Source organism: Somniosus microcephalus, chromosome 4, assembly GCF_052327205.1.
Source record: "Somniosus microcephalus isolate GS21.2 chromosome 4, FLI_Smic_1.0, whole genome shotgun sequence".
NCBI classification, from domain to species: Eukaryota; Metazoa; Chordata; class Chondrichthyes; order Squaliformes; family Somniosidae; genus Somniosus; species Somniosus microcephalus.
This window is the reverse complement of record NC_140990.1, coordinates 155,191,360-155,208,426: the sequence shown is the minus strand read 5'-3', so window position 1 is coordinate 155,208,426 and position 17,067 is coordinate 155,191,360. Positions and strand designations below refer to the sequence as shown.

Here is a 17,067-nt window from a genome sequence, read left to right as displayed (position 1 = left end):
AAGTAGCATTTCTGGCCTTGGGATACTGCTGTCTGGCTTTGGGACACTGCTGCGGTAGTTGGGCCGTCGTTGGGCTGTGGCTGGGGTGGCACGGTGCTATGGGGCTGTCCTACCGTGTCCCAGGTTGTCATTCCCCGCGGCGCCGAGGAGTAGGCATCCATGCCCCGGTAGGCTGCGTCCAGCGTTAGTGCAATTTCAGAGGCTTTGTTGAGGGTGAGGTCACTCTGCTCCAGCAGTCGCTGTCGGGTGTAGTTGGACCTGTGGCCCGCTACGAAGGCATCCCGGATCAGTTCCTCCGTGTACGTAGTGGGCGTTACCGCCTTACACCCACAGGCCCGGGCAAGCACAGACAGAGCTTGGAGATATTCCTCAGTCGATTCCCCAGGTTGTTGCTTGCGACTCCCCAGTAGGTGCCTGGCGTATACTTCGTTCACAGGGCGCGTGTACTGGATCTTGAGGAGCTGGAGGGCGGCTGTGTACGAGGTCGCGTCCCGGATGACTGAGTACACTTGGTGGTTCACCTTGGAGATCAGGACAGACAGTTTGTTTGCATCCGTCACGACCGCAGTGGAGGCAGTCAGGAATGTCTCGAAGCACATGAGCCAGTGAGCAAACTTGGTGGAAGCATCCGCTTCCCGACTGTCCAGGTCCAGGCATGCTGGTGTGAGGATCTTCTCCATGATAAAAAATTTAGTTAATAAAATTGATGCGCCATCAATTACTCAAAAGACTGAGGTTAAGCGAGTAACAACCAGGCTTTTATTAACTAAAGAATGAAGGTCTTGTCTCGAATGGTCAACCCGTCCAGAATACTAAGGGACTGGGAGGTAGTCACTTATATACCTGGAATAGTAGGAGGAGTCAGCCGAGGCATGTCCAGACCTGTACCTAGTGGAATACACATACACTTACAGACAGGTATAACAGTGGTTTACCACAATAACTATGACTGTATAACACTAGGGTACAGTACTGGTGGGTACACGTCTGACACTAATACTGGGGTAGAATACTGGTGGGTACAGGTCAGTCACTGTATAACACTGGGGTACAGGTCTGTCACTGTATAACAGTGGGGTACAGTACTGGCAGGTACAGGTACATAGATACATAGAAGATAGGAGCAGGAGTAGGCCATTTGGCCCCTCGAGCCTGCTCCACCATTCAACGAGATCATGGCTGATCATCCAAATTCAGTACCCTGTCCCTGCTTTCTCCCCATATCCCTTTAGCCTTAAGAAATATATCCAACTCCTTCTTGAATATATTTAATGAATTGGCCTCCACTACCTTCTGTGGTAGAGAATTCCACAGGTTCACCACTCTCTGGGTGAAGAAATTCCTCCTCATCTCTGTCCTAAATGGCTTACCTCTTATCCTTAGACTGTGACCCCTGGTTCTGGACTCCCCGACCATCGGGAACATCCTTCCTCCATCTAGTCTGTCTAGTCCTGTTAGAATTTTATAAGTTTCAATGAGATCCCCTCTCATTCTTCTAAACTCCAGCGAGTATAAGCCCAATCGACCCAATCTCTCCTCATACGTCATTCCTGCCATCCCAGGTATCAGGTGAATCTTCGCTGCACTCCCTCCATGGCAAGAACATCCTTCCTCAGATAAGTCGACCAAAACTGCACACAATACTCAAGGTGTGGTCTCACCAAGGCCCTGTACAACTGCAGCAAGACATCCTTGTTCCTCTACTCGAACCCTCTTGCTACGAAGGCCAACATACCATTTGCCTTCTTAACCGCCTGCTGCACCTGCATGCTTACCTTCAGCGACTGGTGCACAAGGACACCCAGGTCTTGTTGCACTTCTCCTTCTCCCAATCTATTGCCATTCAGATAATAATCTGCCTTCCTGTTTTTGACACCAAAGTGGATAACCTCGCATTTATCCATGTTATATTGCATCTGCCACGCTTCTGCCCAATCACTCAACCTGTCCAAATCATACTGGAATTTCTCGGCATCCTCCTCACAGCACACACGCCCACCCAGCTTTGTGTCGTCTGCAAACTTGGAGATATTACATCTAGTTCCCTCGTCTAGATCATTAATATATATTGTGAATAGCTGGGGTCCTAGAACCGATCCCTGCGGTACCCCACTAGTCACTGCCTGCCACTCGGAAAAAGACCCATTTATTCCAACTCTGCTTTCTGTCTGCCAACCAGTTTTCTATCCAAGTCAATACCTTGCCCCCAATCCCATGTGCCTTAACTTTACACGCTAATCTCTCATGCGGGACCTTATCGAAAGCCTTCTGAAAGTCGAAATACACCACATCCACTGGTTCTCCCATATCTATTTTACCAGTTACATCCTCAAAAAATTCCAGTAGATTAGTCAAGCACGATTTACCTTTTGTAAATCCATGTTGACTTTGTCCGATCCTGTCACTGTTTTCCAAGTGCTCTGCTATTACATCTTTTATAATGGACTCTAGCATTTTCCCCACTACCAATGTCTGGCTTACCGGTCTATAATTCCCCATTTTCTCTCTACCACCTTTTTTTGAATAGTGGGGTAACATTAGCTACCCTCCAATCCATGGGTACTGTTCCAGAGTCTATTGAATTTTGGAAGATGACCAGCAATGCATCTACTATTTCTAGGGCCACTTCCTTAAGTACCCTAGGATGTAGATTATCAGGCCCTGGGGATTTATTGGCCTTCAATCCCGTTAATTTCCCCAACACCATTTCCATACAAATACTGATTTCTTTCAGTTCCTCCCTCTCATTAGACCCTATGTTCCCCAACATCTTTGGGAGGTTACTTGTGTCCTCCTTTGTGAAAACAGAACCAAAGTATGTATTTAATTGGTCAGCCATTTCTTTGTTCCCCATTATAAATTTCCCTGATTCTGATTGCAAGGGACCTACGCTTGACTTCACCAATCTTTTTCTCTTCACATATCTATAAAAACTTTTAGTCAGTTTTTATGTTCCCTGCAAGCTTACTCTCATACTCTATTTTCTCCTTCTTAATTAATCCCTTTGTCCTCCTTTGTTGAATCCTAAACAGCTCCCAATCCTCAGGTTTACTGCTTTTCTGGCCAATTTATATGTCCTCTCCTTGGATCTTATGCTATCCCTAATTTCACTTTTTAGCCACGGTTGAGTCACCTTTTTTGTTTTATTTTTATGCCAAACTGGGATGAACAAATTCTGTAGTTCATCCATGCGATCTTTAAATGTTTGCCATTGCCTATCCACCGTCAACCCTTTGAGTGACATTCCCCAATCAATCCTACCCAACTCGCGTCTCATACCATCGTAGTTTCCTTTATTTAAATTCAGGGCCCTAGTCTCCGAGTCAACTACTTCCCTCTCCATCTTAAATGAAGAATTCTATCATATTATGATCGCTCCGACCCAAGGGGCCTCGCACAAGATTGTTAATTAATCCTTTCTCATTACATAATACCCAGTCTAAGATGGCCTGATCTCTAGTTGGTTCCTCGACGTATTGGTCCAGGAAACCATCCCGTATACACTCCAGGAATTCCTCCTCCACAGTATTGTTACTAATTTGGTTAGCCCAATCTATATGTCGATTAAAGTCACCCATGATAACTGCTGTGCCCTTATTGCATGCTTCTCTAATTTCCCTTTTAATGCCATCCCCAACCTCCGCATTACTGTTTGGAGATCTATATACCACTCCCACTAACGTTTTCTGCCCCTTGGTATTTCCCAGTTCTACCCATACAGATTCCACGTCATCAGAGCTAATATCCTTCCTTACAATTGTGTTAATCCCCTCTTTAACCAGCAATGCTACCGCACCTCCTTTTCCTTTTTGCCTATCTTTCCTGAATATTGAATACCCCTGGATGTTGAGTTCCCAGCCTTGGCCACCCTGGAGCCATGTTTCCGTAATCCCAAGCATATCATATTCATTTACCTCTATTTGCGCAGCTAATTCATCCACCTTATTACGAAGGCTCCTCGCATTAAGACACAAAGCCTGTCTGTCACTGTATAACACTGGCTTACAGTACTGGTGGGTACAGGTCTGTCACTGTAACACTGGGGTACAGTACTGGTGGGTACAGGTGTGTTGTCACTGTATAACACTGGGGGACAGTACTGGTGGGTACAGTGTGTCACTGAAAAACACTGGGGTACAGTACTGGTGGGCACAGGTCTGTCACTGTATAACACGGGTACAGTACTGGCAGGGACAGGTCTGCCACTGTATAACACTGGGGTACAGTACTGGTGGGTACAGGTCTGTCACTAACACTGGGGTACAGTACTGCTGTGTACAGGTCTGTCACTGTATAACACTGGGGTACAGTCCTGGTGTGTACAGGTCTGTCACTGTATAACACTGGGGTACAGTACTGGTGGGTACAGCTCTGTCACTGTATAACACTGCGGTACAATACTGGGGGGTACAGGTCTGTCACTGTAACACGGGTACAGTACTGGTGGGTACAGGTCTGTCACTGTATAACACTGGGGTGCAGTACTGGTGGGTACAGGTCTGTCACTGTATAACACTAGGGTACAGTACTGGTGGGTGCAGGTCTGTCACTAATACTGGGGTACAGTACTGGTGGGTACAGGTCTGTCACTGTATAACACGGGTACAGTAATGCTGCATAGAGGTCTGTCACTAACACGGGTACAGTAATGGTGGGTACAGTCTGTCACTGTATAACACTGGGGTACAGTACTGGTGGGTACAGGTCCGTCACTGTATAACACTGGGTACAGTACTGGTGGGTACAGGTCTGTCACTGTATAACACTAGGGTACAGTACTGGTGGGTACAGGTCTGTCACGTATAACACTAGGGTACAGTACTGGTGGGTACAGGGTCTGTCACTGTGTAACACTGGGGTACAGTACTGGTGGGTACAGGTCTGTCACTAACACTGGGGTACAGTACTGGTGGGTACAGGTCTATCACTGTATAACACTGGGGTACAGTACTGGTGGGTGCCGGTCTGTCACTGTATAACACTCGGGTACAGCACTGGTTGGTACAGGTCTGTCACTAACACTGGGGTACAGTACTGGTTGGTACAGGTCTGTCACTATAACACTGGGGTACAGGTCTGTCACGGTGTAACACTGGGGTACAGTACTGGTGGGTACAGGTCTGTCACAGTATAACACTGGGGTACAGTAATGGTGGGTACTGGTCTGTCACTGTATAACACTGGGGTACAGTACTGGTGGGTACAGGTCTATCACTGTATAACACTGGGGTACAGTACTAGTGGGTACAGGTCTGTCACTATAACACTGGGTACAGTACTGGTGGGTACAGGTCTGTCACTGTATAACACTGGGGTACAGTACTGGTGGGTACAGGTCTGTCACACTATAACACTGGGGTACAGTCCTGGTGGTACAGGTCTGTCACGAACACTGCGGTACAGTACTGGTGGGTACAGGTCTGTCACTGTAGAACACTGGGGTACAGTACTGGTGGGTACAGGTCTGTCACTAACACTGAGGTACAGTACTGGTGGGTACAGGTCTGTCATTGTATAACACTGGGGTACAGTACGGGGGTACAGGTCTGTCACTATAATACTGGGGTACAGTACTGGTGGGGACAGGTCTGTCACTTATAACACTGGGGTACAGTACGGGTGGGGACAGGTCTGTCACTGTATAACACTGGGGTACAGTACTGCTGGGTACTGGTCTGTCACTGTATAACCCTGGGTACAGTACTGGTGGGTACAGGTCTGTCACTGTAGAACACTGGGGTACAGTACTGGTGGGTACAGGTCTGTCACTAACACTGGGGTACAGTACTGGTGGGTACAGGTCTGTCATTGTATAACACTGGGGTACAGTACGGGGGTACAGGTCTGTCACTATAATACTGGGGTACAGTACTGGTGGGGACAGGTCTGTCACTGTGTAACACTGGGGTACAGTACTGGGGGGTACAGGTCTGTCACTAACACTGGGTACAGTACTGGTGGGTACTGGTCTGTCACTGTGTAACACTGGGGTACAGTACTGGTGGGTACAGGTCTGTCACTATAACACTGGGGTACAGGTCTGTCCACTGTATAACACTGGGGTACAGTACTGGTGGGTACAGGTCTGTCACTGTATAACACTGGGGTACAGTACTGGTGGGTACAGGTCTGTCACTGTATAACACTGGGGTACAGTACTGGTGGGTACAGGTCTGTCACTGTATAACACTGGGGTACAGTACTGGTGGGTACAGGTCTGTCACACTATAACACTGGGGTACAGTCCGGTGGGTACAGGTCTGTCACTGTATAACACTGGGGTACAATACTGGTGGGTACAGGTCTGTCATGAACACTGCGGTACAGTACTGGTGGGTACAGGTCTGTCACTAACACTGGGGTACAGTACTGGTGGGTACAGGTCTGTCACTGTAGAACACTGGGGTACAGTACTGGTGGGTACAGGTCTGTCACTAACACTGGGGTACAGTACTGGTGGGTACAGGTCTGTCATTGTATAACACTGGGGTACAGTACGGGGGTACAGGTCTGTCACTATAATACTGGGGTACAGTACTGGTGGGGACAGGTCTGTCACTGTATAACACTGGGGTACAGTACTGGTGGGTACAGGTCTGTCACTGTATAACACTGGGGTACAGTACTGGTGGGTACAGGTCTGTCACTGTATAACACTGCGGTACAGTACTGGTGGGTACAGGTCTGTCACTGTATAACACTGCGGTACAGTACTGGTGGGTACAGGTCTGTCACTGTAACACTGGGGTACAGTACTGGGGGGTACAGGTCTCTCACTGTAGGAGTGATCTCTAATGACAAGCTGAGTGCATCGTCCAAGAAGCCAATGTCGCTATTTTTGTCCATATTTGAATGCTGCAATCGGCTCCATAAAGTTTATGTACAACATCGCCAACTTTAATCTCACTACTGCAAGTTTACGGAGAGATAATGCTGCATTCTGTAGATAATATTTACTGTTAGTTGTTTACTACGATTACTAATGAAGTAACAGTTCGATCACAGCGAAAATCTGGAGCATTGATTCGAGCTGAGAACAAGTGTAACACTTTTAAAGACACATGCTGAACACCAGGAGAAACACATGCCCAGGATTCCCAAATGTAGACTAAACATGATCCCAAACAGATGAACACCATAATCAGAGGAAAACGATCTCTAAAATTCCCACAGGAAGAAAGCGGGAGAGAGCATCACTAGGATGAATATTGGAGTCTGCAGAATTCAAGGGGCAAAGAATAACCTGGCCAAAAAGCATAACTGCAATTGCAAACCCAACAGCAAGAAATCCTTTCATTCCTCGAACAGCTACAGGGCAGTCAGAGAACAGGTGAATCCCTAAAAAGTTAATGGGACTGAAACAGAGGATGAGCACAATATAATTCACGTACTGAATGAATAAATCTTCCAAGTAGTAAGTGGAGCAACACGCCCATCCTTGGGGGACACCAGAGGTTAATGGTGCGGGAGCAGGAAGAGAAGCCATTGGAGGAATTGGCCATTCAAAATGGAGACACATGGGGAAACCACTTTGAAAAATAATACCAGAAAAACACACTAAGCCCAGAGCAATACCAAATATGCAAAAAACTGGAAAAGCTCAAAATGGCCATAAAAGATAACCAAAACCCGCTAGACTCCATAATAACAGAAAGAGCTATTTGAAAAACTCAAGGACCTGCGACCAGGAAAAGCTTGCGGTGCAGACGGCATACTAAGCGAGATGATTAAACACACGGACGATAAAATGAAACAGGCTATCCTAAAACTCTTCAACTTGGTTCTGAGTGTCGGTTACTTCCCTGATATCTGGAACAAAGGACTCATAACGCCCATATACAAAAGTGGGGACAAAGTTGACCCAAATAACTATCGAGGCATCTGTGTAAACAGTAACCTGGGGAAGGTATTCTGTAGTATCATAAACAAAAGACTTATAAACTTCCTTGAGGAGCACAATGACTTGAGTAAAAGCCAAATTGGATTCCTACCAAACTATAGAACATCAGATCATATCTTCACCCTACAGACCCTAATTGATAAACATGTTCATCAAAACAAAAGCAAAATTTTTGCCTGCTTTATAGATTTCCAGAAGGCTTTCGATTCCATCAGGCACGACGGTCTATTCCTGAAACTTATCGAAAGTGGTGTAGGGGGAAAAACATATGATGTAATTAAATCAATGTATACAAACAATAAATGTGCAGTTAAAATTGGAGACAAACAAAATACTTCCCACAGGGGCGTGGTGTGACGCAGGGCTCGCCCATCTCACCGACACTAATATTTACATAAATGAATTGGCAAAACTACTTGAACAATCTACAGCACCCGGCCTCACCCTATATGAATCCAAGGTTAAATTCCTCCTCTATGCAGATGACCTGGTTCTGCTGTCACCAACTAAGGAGGGTCTACAGCAGAACCTGGATCTGCTGGAGTTGTTCTGTCAGACCTGGGCCCTGACAATAAACCCCCAAAAAACCAAAGTCCTTGTGTTCCAGCAAAGATCCAGACATCAGGGACCCAAAATAAATTTCACACTAGGAACAACTAAAATTGAACAAACCACTAACTACACATACTTGGGCTTAAAAATCAGTTCTATGGGAAATTTTCATCTGGCTGTGAATGAACTGAAAGAGAAAGCAAGAAGGCCATTAAAAAATCAATCCAAATAGAAATCCCAATTAGCATTTGGCTCAAAATTTTTAAATGAGTAATTGAACCAATTGCACTCTATGGCAGTGAGGTGTGGGGACCGCTAACACAACAAGAATTTGCAAAATGGGACAAACACCCAATTGAGATCCTACATGCAGAATTCTGTAAAAGTATCCTCCGGACTCAAAGGAAAACCGTAAACAATGCATGCAGGGCAGAACTAGGCCAATATCCATTAATAATCACTATCCAAAAAAGAGCCACCAAATTTTGGAAACACCTAGAAATGAGCAACCCCCACTGCTATCATTACGAAGCCCTGAAATGCCAAGAGAGGACCATAAAGAAGAATACCCTCAGTCAACTAGTCCTGGGACTCAGTGAAGTAACTACTAACACTACTAACAATAACCAGCCCCAGGACAGTGACAGCGTAACACAAAGAATTCGACCCAACACAATCGTCACTAAGCAAAAGGAAAAATGTCTGTCATATTGGGCAGAAACAACAAAAACCCAAAACAAACTCAATTGCTACTTGGCCCTAAACAGACAATACAACATGGCTGATTACCTGACCATGGTAAAGGGTAGCAAACTGAGAAAAACCGTGACAATGTACAGACTTAGTGAACATAGCCTGGCCATCGAAAAAGGTAGACACAGGCAGACCCGGCTACCAAGAGAGGACAGGATATGCTCTCACTGCAGTCAGGGAGTGGTGGAGACAGAGATGCACTTCCTCACAGCTTGTAGAAAATATCAGGGCATAAGGGAGAATTTCTAGCCAAAATTCACAAAAATATGCCCGGAATTCAGAAATTTGAATGACGACCAAAAACTCCCATACCTACTAGGGGAAGAGAGAAATTGTGTAATCTTAGCGGCACACTATGTTACAGCTTGCCATAAACAGAGGGACAACCATTAAATCTAAGAAAAGAGTATATACAAATTATATGAATGTATATTTATACACTCAGGGATATATCTGTTTATACACTATATGGATAGATCTGTGTTTATGTGTTCAACCATAAATGTTTTTCGATGCTTTGGCAACATAAGATGCACCTTGTCATCATGCCAATAAAGCGATTTGAGTTTAATTGAATTGATTCTCTGGCAAAGATTGGATACAACAGGTGAGTGCAGTCCTACCCAGCTGGGAGAAGGGACAGGTTTCAAGAGCATCAATGGTCAATATGAGGAGGTCACATGGAGACCCGGCCACACCCCCAGCACAGGGGGTCCCGGCCCCTCGCAGCCCCCCAGCACAGGGGGTCCCGGCCCCTCCCAGCCCCCCAGCACAGGGGGTCCCGGCCCCTCCCAGCCCCCCAGCACAGGGGGTCCCGGCCCCTACCAGCCCCCCAGCACAGGGGGTCCCGGCCCCTCCCAGCCCCCCAGCACAGGGAGTCCCGGCCCCTCCCAGCCCCCCAGCACAGGGGGTCCCGGCCCCTCCCAGCCCCCCAGCACAGGGGGTCCCGGCCCCTCCCAGCCCCCCAGCACAGGGGGTCCCGGCCCCCCAGCACAGGGGGTCCCGGCCCCTCCCAGCCCCCCAGCACAGGGGGTCCCGGCCCCTCCCTTCCCCCCAGCACAGGGGGTCCCGGCCCCTCCCTGCCCCCCCAGCACAGGGGGTCCCGGCCCCTCCCAGCCCCCCAGCACAGGGGGTCCCGGCCCCTCCCAGCCCCCCAGCACAGGGGGTCCCGGCCCCTCCCAGCCCCCCAGCACAGGGGGTCCCGGCCCCTCCCAGCCCCCCAGCACAGGGGGTCCCGGCCCCTCCCAGCACAGTGGGTCCCGGCCCCTCCCAGCACAGGGGGTCCCGGCCCCTCCCTGCACCCCAGCACAGGGGGTCCCGGCCCCACCCTGCCCCCCAGCACAGGGGGTCCCGGCCCCTCCCTGCCCCCCAGCACAGGGGGTCCCGGCCCCTCCCAGCGCCCCAGCACAGGGGGTCCCGGCCGCTCCCAACCCCCCAGCACAGGGGGTCCCGGCCCCTCCCAGCCCCCCAGCACAGGGGGGTCCTGGCCCCTCCCAGCCCCCCCAGCACAGGGGGACCCGGACACCCCCCCAGCACAGGGGGTCCCGGCCCCTCCCAGCCCCCCAGCACAGGCGGACCCTGCCCCTCGCCCCCCTCCCCCCCAGCACAGGGGGACCCGGCCCCACCCAGCCCCCCAGCACAGGGGGTCCCGGCCCCTCCCAGCCCCCCAGCACAGGGGGACCCGGCCCCTCGCCCCCCCCCATCACAGGGGGACCCGGACACCCCCCAGCACAGGGGGACCCGGCCCCTCGCCCCCCCCCCCCAGCACAGGGGGACCCGGACACCCCCCAGCACAGGGGGACCCGGCCCCTCGCACCCCCCCCAGCACAGGGGGACCCGGACACCCCCCAGCACAGGGGGACCCGGCCCCTCGCCCCCCCCCCCAGCACAGGGGGACCCGGCCCCTCCCCCCCCACCACAGGGGGACCCGGCCCCTCCCAGCCCCCCAGCTCAGGGGGACCCTGCTCCTCGCCCACCCCCCAGCACAGGGGGACCCGGCCCCTCCCCCCCACCAGCACAGGGGGACCCGGCCCCTCGCCCCCCCCCATCACAGGGGGACCCGGACACCCCCCCAGCACAGGGGGACCTGGCCCCTCCCAGCCGCCCAGCACAGGGGGACCCTGTTCCTCGCCCCCCCCCCAGCACAGGGGGACCCGGGACACCCCCCCAGCACAGGGGGACCTGGCCCCTCCCAGCCGCCCAGCACAGGGGGACCCTGTTCCTCGCCACCCCCCAGCACAGGGGGACCCGGCCCCTCCCCCCCCCCCCCCCAAGCACAGGGGGACCTGGCCCCGCCCCCCCCACCACAGGGGGACCCGGCCCCTCCCCCCCCACCACAGGGGGACCCGGCCCCTCGCCCCCCCACCACAGGGGGACTCGGACACCCCCCCAGCATAGGGGGACCCGGCCCCTCGCCCCCCCACCACAGGGGGACCCGGCCCCTCCCCCCCCCCCCCCCCCCAAGCACAGGGGGACCCGGCCCCTCGCCCCCCCCCACCACAGGGGGACCCGGACACCCCCCCAGCACAGGGGGACCCGGCCCCTTCCCCCCCCCCCCCCCCCCCCAAGCACAGGGGGACCCGGCCCCAGCACAGGGGGACCCGGCCCCTCCCCCCGCCCCAGCACAGGGGGACCCGGCCCCTCGCCCCCCCATCACAGGGGGACCCGGACACCCCCCCAGCACAGGGGCTCCCGGACACCCCCCCAGCACAGATGGACCCGGCCCCCTCTCTCCCCAGCACAGGTATAGGCCTGTCACTGTACACTGGTGGGGACAGGTCTGTCACTGTAACACTGGGGTACTGTACTGATGGCTACATGACTGTCACCAACACTCGGGTACAGCACTGGTGGGTGCAGGTCTGTCAAAGTATAACTGAGGTACAGTAATGATGGGTACAGGTCTGTCACTGTATATCACTGGGGTACAGTACTGGTGGGTACATGTCTGTTACTGTATAACACTGGGGTACAGTACTGGTGGGTACAGGACTGTCACAAAAATTGGTGGAGTGGTAAATAGCGAGGAGGGTAGCCTCAGTCTGCAGGACGATATAGATGGGTTGGTCAGATGGGCAGAACAGTGGCAAATGGAATTTAATCCTGAAAAGTGAGAGGTGATGCATTTTGGGAGGACTAACAAGGCAAGGGAATACACAATGAATGGTAGGACCCTAGGAGGGACAGAGGATCAGAGGGACCTTGGTCTCCATGTACATAGATCCCTGAAGGCAGCAGGACAGGTAGATAAGGTGGTTAAAAAGGCATATGGGATACTTGCCTTCATTAGCCGAGGCATAGAATATAAGAGCAGGGAGGTTATGATGGAGCTGTACAAAACGCTAGTTAGGCCACAGCTGGAATACTGTGTGCATTTCTGGTCCCCACACTATAGGAAGGATGTGATTGCATTAGAGAGGGTGCAGAGGAGATTCACCAGGATGTTACCTGGGCTGGAGCGTTTCAGATATGAAGAGAGACCGGACAGGCTGCGGCTGTTTTCCTTAGAGCAGAGAAGGCTGAGGGGGGACCTGATTGAGGTGTACAAAATTATGAGGGGCATAGATAGGGTAGATAGAAAGGAACTTTTCCCCTTAGTAGAGCAGACAATAGCCAGGGGGCATAGTTTCAAGGTAAGGGGCAGGAGGTTTAGAGGGGATTTGAGGAAAAACTTTTTCACCCAGAGGGTGGTTGGAATCTGGAACTCACTGCCTGAAAGGGTGGTAGAGGCAGGAACCCTCACAACATTCAAGAAGCATTTAGATGAGCACTTGAAGCACCATAGCATACAAGGCTACAGACCAAGTGCTGGAAAATGGGATTAGAATAGATAGGGCTTGATAGCCGGCGCGGACACGATGGGCCGAAGGGCCTTTTTCTGTGCTGTATAACTATGACTGTATAACACTGCGGTACAGTACTGGTGGGTACACGTCTGACACTAATACTGGGGTAGAATACTGGTGGGTACAGGTCAGTCACTGTATAACACTGGGGTACAGGTCTGTCACTGTATAACAGTGGGGTACAGTACTGGCAGGTACAGGTACATAGATACATAGATACATAGAAGATAGGAGCAGGAGTAGGCCATTTGGCAATTCGAGCCTGCTCCGCCATTCAACGAGATCATGGCTATTCATCCAAATTCAGTACCCTGTCCCTGCTTTCTCCCCATATCCCTTTAGCCTTAAGAAATATATCCAACTCCTTCTTGAATATATTTAATGAATTGGCCTCCACTACCTTCTGTGGTAGAGAATTCCACAGGTTCACCACTCTCTGGGTGAAGAAATTCCTCCTCATCTCTGTCCTAAATGGCTTACCTCTTATCCTTAGACTGTGACCCCTGGTTCTGGACTCCCCGACCATCGGGAACATCCTTCCTCCATCTAGTCTGTCTAGTCCTGTTAGAATTTTATAAGTTTCAATGAGATCCCCTCTCATTCTTCTAAACTCCAGCGAGTATAAGCCCAATCGACCCAATCTCTCCTCATACGTCATTCCTGCCATCCCAGGTATCAGGTGAATCTTCGCTGCACTCCCTCCATGGCAAGAACATCCTTCCTCAGATAAGTCGACCAAAACTGCACACAATACTCAAGGTGTGGTCTCACCAAGGCCCTGTACAACTGCAGCAAGACATCCTTGTTCCTCTACTCGAACCCTCTTGCTACGAAGGCCAACATACCATTTGCCTTCTTAACCGCCTGCTGCACCTGCATGCTTACCTTCAGCGACTGGTGCACAAGGACACCTAGGTCTCGTTGCACTTCCCCTTCTCCCAATCTATTGCCATTCAGATAATAATCTGCCTTCCTGTTTTTGACACCAAAGTGGATAACCTCGCATTTATCCATGTTATATTGCATCTGCCACGCTTCTGCCCAATCACTCAACCTGTCCAAATCATACTGGAATTTCTCAGCATCCTCCTCACAGCACACACGCCCACCCAGCTTTGTGTCATCTGCAAACTTGGAGATATTACATCTAGTTCCCTCGTCTAGATCATTAATATATATTGTGAATAGCTGGGGTCCTAGAACCGATCCCTGCGGTACCCCACTAGTCACTGCCTGCCACTTGGAAAAAGACCCGTTTATTCCAACTCTGCTTTCTGTCTGCCAACCAGTTTTCTATCCAAGTCAATACCTTGCCCCCAATCCCATGTGCCTTAACTTTACACGCTAATCTCTCATGCGGGACCTTATCGAAAGCCTTCTGAAAGTCGAAATACACCACATCCAATGGTTCTCCCTTATCTATTTTACCAGTTACATCCTCAAAAAATTCCAGTAGATCAGTCAAGCACGATTTACCTTTTGTAAATCCATGTTGACTTTGTCCGATCCTGTCACTGTTTTCCAAGTGCTCTGCTATTACATCTTTTATAATGGACTCTAGCATTTTCCCCACTACCAATGTCTGGCTTACCGGTCTATAATTCCCCATTTTCTCTCTACCACCTTTTTTGAATAGTGGGGTAACATTAGCTACCCTCCAATCCATGGGTACTGTTCCAGAGTCTATTGAATTTTGGAAGATGACCAGCAATGCATCTACTATTTCTAGGGCCACTTCCTTAAGTACCCTAGGATGTAGATTATCAGGCCCTGGGGATTTATCGGCCTTCAATCCCGTTAATTTCCCCAACACCATTTCCATACAAATACTGATTTCTTTCAGTTCCTCCCTCTCATTAGACCCTATGTTCCCCAACATCTCTGGGAGGTTATTTGTGTCCTCCTTTGTGAAGACAGAACCAAAGTATGTATTTAATTGGTCAGCCATTTCTTTGTTCCCCATTATAAATTTCCCTGATTCTGATTGCAAGAGACCTACGCTTGACTTCACCAATCTTTTTCTCTTCACATATCTATAAAAACTTTGAGTCAGTTTTTATGTTCCCTGCAAGCTTACTCTCATACTCTATTTTCCCCTTCTTAATTAATCCCTTTGTCCTCCTTTGTTGAATCCTAAACAGCTCCCAATCCTCAGGTTTACTGCTTTTCTGGCCAATTTATATGTCCTCTCCTTGGATCTTATGCTATCCCTAATTTCACTTTTTAGCCACGGTTGAGTCACCTTTTGTGTTTTATTTTTATGCCAAACTGGGATGAACAAATTCTGTAGTTCATCCATGCGATCTTTAAATGTTTGCCATTGCCTATCCACCGTCAACCCTTTGAGTGACATTCCCCAATCAATCCTACCCAACTCGCGTCTCATACCATCGTAGTTTCCTTTATTTAAATTCAGGGCCCTAGTCTCCGAGTCAACTACTTCCCTCTCCATCTTAAATGAAGAATTCTATCATATTATGATCGCTCCGACCCAAGGGGCCTCGCACAACAAGATTGCTAATTAATCCTTTCTCATTACATAATACCCAGTCTAAGATGGCCTGATCTCTAGTTGGTTCCTCGACGTATTGGTCCAGGAAACCATCCCGTATACACTCCAGGAATTCCTCCTCCACAGTATTGTTACTAATTTGGTTAGCCCAATCTATATGTCGATTAAAGTCACCCATGATAACTGCTGTGCCCTTATTGCATGATTCTCTAATTTCCCTTTTAATGCCATCCCCAACCTCCGCATTACTGTTTGGAGATCTATATACCACTCCCACTAACGTTTTCTGCCCCTTGGTATTTCCCAGTTCTACCCATACAGATTCCACGTCATCAGAGCTAATATCCTTCCTTACAATTGTGTTAATCCCCTCTTTAACCAGCAATGCTACCGCACCTCCTTTTCCTATTTGCCTATCTTTCCTGAATATTGAATACCCCTGGATGTTGAGTTCCCAGCCTTGGCCACCCTGGAGCCATGTTTCCGTAATCCCAAGCATATCATATTCATTTACCTCTATTTGCGCAGCTAATTCATCCACCTTATTACGAAGGCTCCTCGCATTAAGACACAAAGCCTGTCTGTCACTGTATAACACTGGCTTACAGTACTGGTGGGTACAGGTCTGTCACTGTAACACTGGGGTACAGTACTGGTGGGTACATGTGTGTTGTCACTGTATAACACTGGGATACAGTACTGGTGGGCACAGATCTATCACTGTATAACACGGGGTACAGTACTGGTGGGTACAGGTCTGTCACTGTATAACACTGGGGTACAGTATTGGTGGGTACAGGTCTGTCACTGTATAACACTGGGGTACAGTACTGGTGGGTACAGGTCTATCACTGTATAACACTCGGTACAGTACTGATGGGTGCAGGTCTATCACTGTATAACACTGGGGTACAGTACTCATGGGTACAGGTCTGTCACTGTACAACACTGGGGTACATTACTGCACAGAGGGTCTCGGTCCCGTCCCCGCCCCGGGAAATCTTCACTGAGAGAAGCTGGAGCCGGTACCCAGGCCCAGAATCGCCCAGCCCCGCCGTGCGTCCTCACCCGTCCATCACATCGAGGTGCAGGTAGTCGGCCCCGCAGTCCAGCATGCGGCGGCACTCGGAGCCGAGCCGCGCCAGGTCGCTGTTGAGGATAGAGGGCCCGATGCGACAGCTGTACGCCATGGCCGGCTTCCGGAGTCCACGCCCGGCCTGCTGTGAGCGCCCTGTGACTGTGACCGCCCCGGCCTCGGCTCCGCCCTGTGACTGTCCCAGTCCCCGCCCCGCGAGCGCGTGGTGAACTACAGCTCCCGGCCTGCTCCACGGCGGTGCGCCTGCTCACTGTCTTTTTTTATGGAAAACTTCTCTAAAATAATTTTAGGTGAAAGTAAAAATCAGTTCTGAATTAAAATAGACATTCGGTGGTTTATATGTTTATATAACGCATCCTCTTTTAAAACTATGATTTTCTAAGCTCTAAAATCATTGGCTGCTCCCCGG

The 17,067-nt window shown here is 50.2% G+C and overlaps 1 protein-coding gene across 1 annotated transcript in view; it reads right to left on the bottom strand.

Moving 5' to 3' along the window:
• rpe (ribulose-5-phosphate-3-epimerase) overlaps positions 1-16,853 on the bottom strand; it is a 61,894-nt gene extending 45,041 nt beyond the window's left edge. Inside the window, exon 1 of the mRNA XM_085985368.1 lies at positions 16,631-16,853. Coding sequence (XP_085841494.1) covers positions 16,631-16,752 — 122 coding nt within the window. The 5' untranslated portion in view covers positions 16,753-16,853. The remainder of the gene's footprint in view (positions 1-16,630) is intronic.
• Positions 16,854-17,067: the final 214 nt, after the last annotated feature.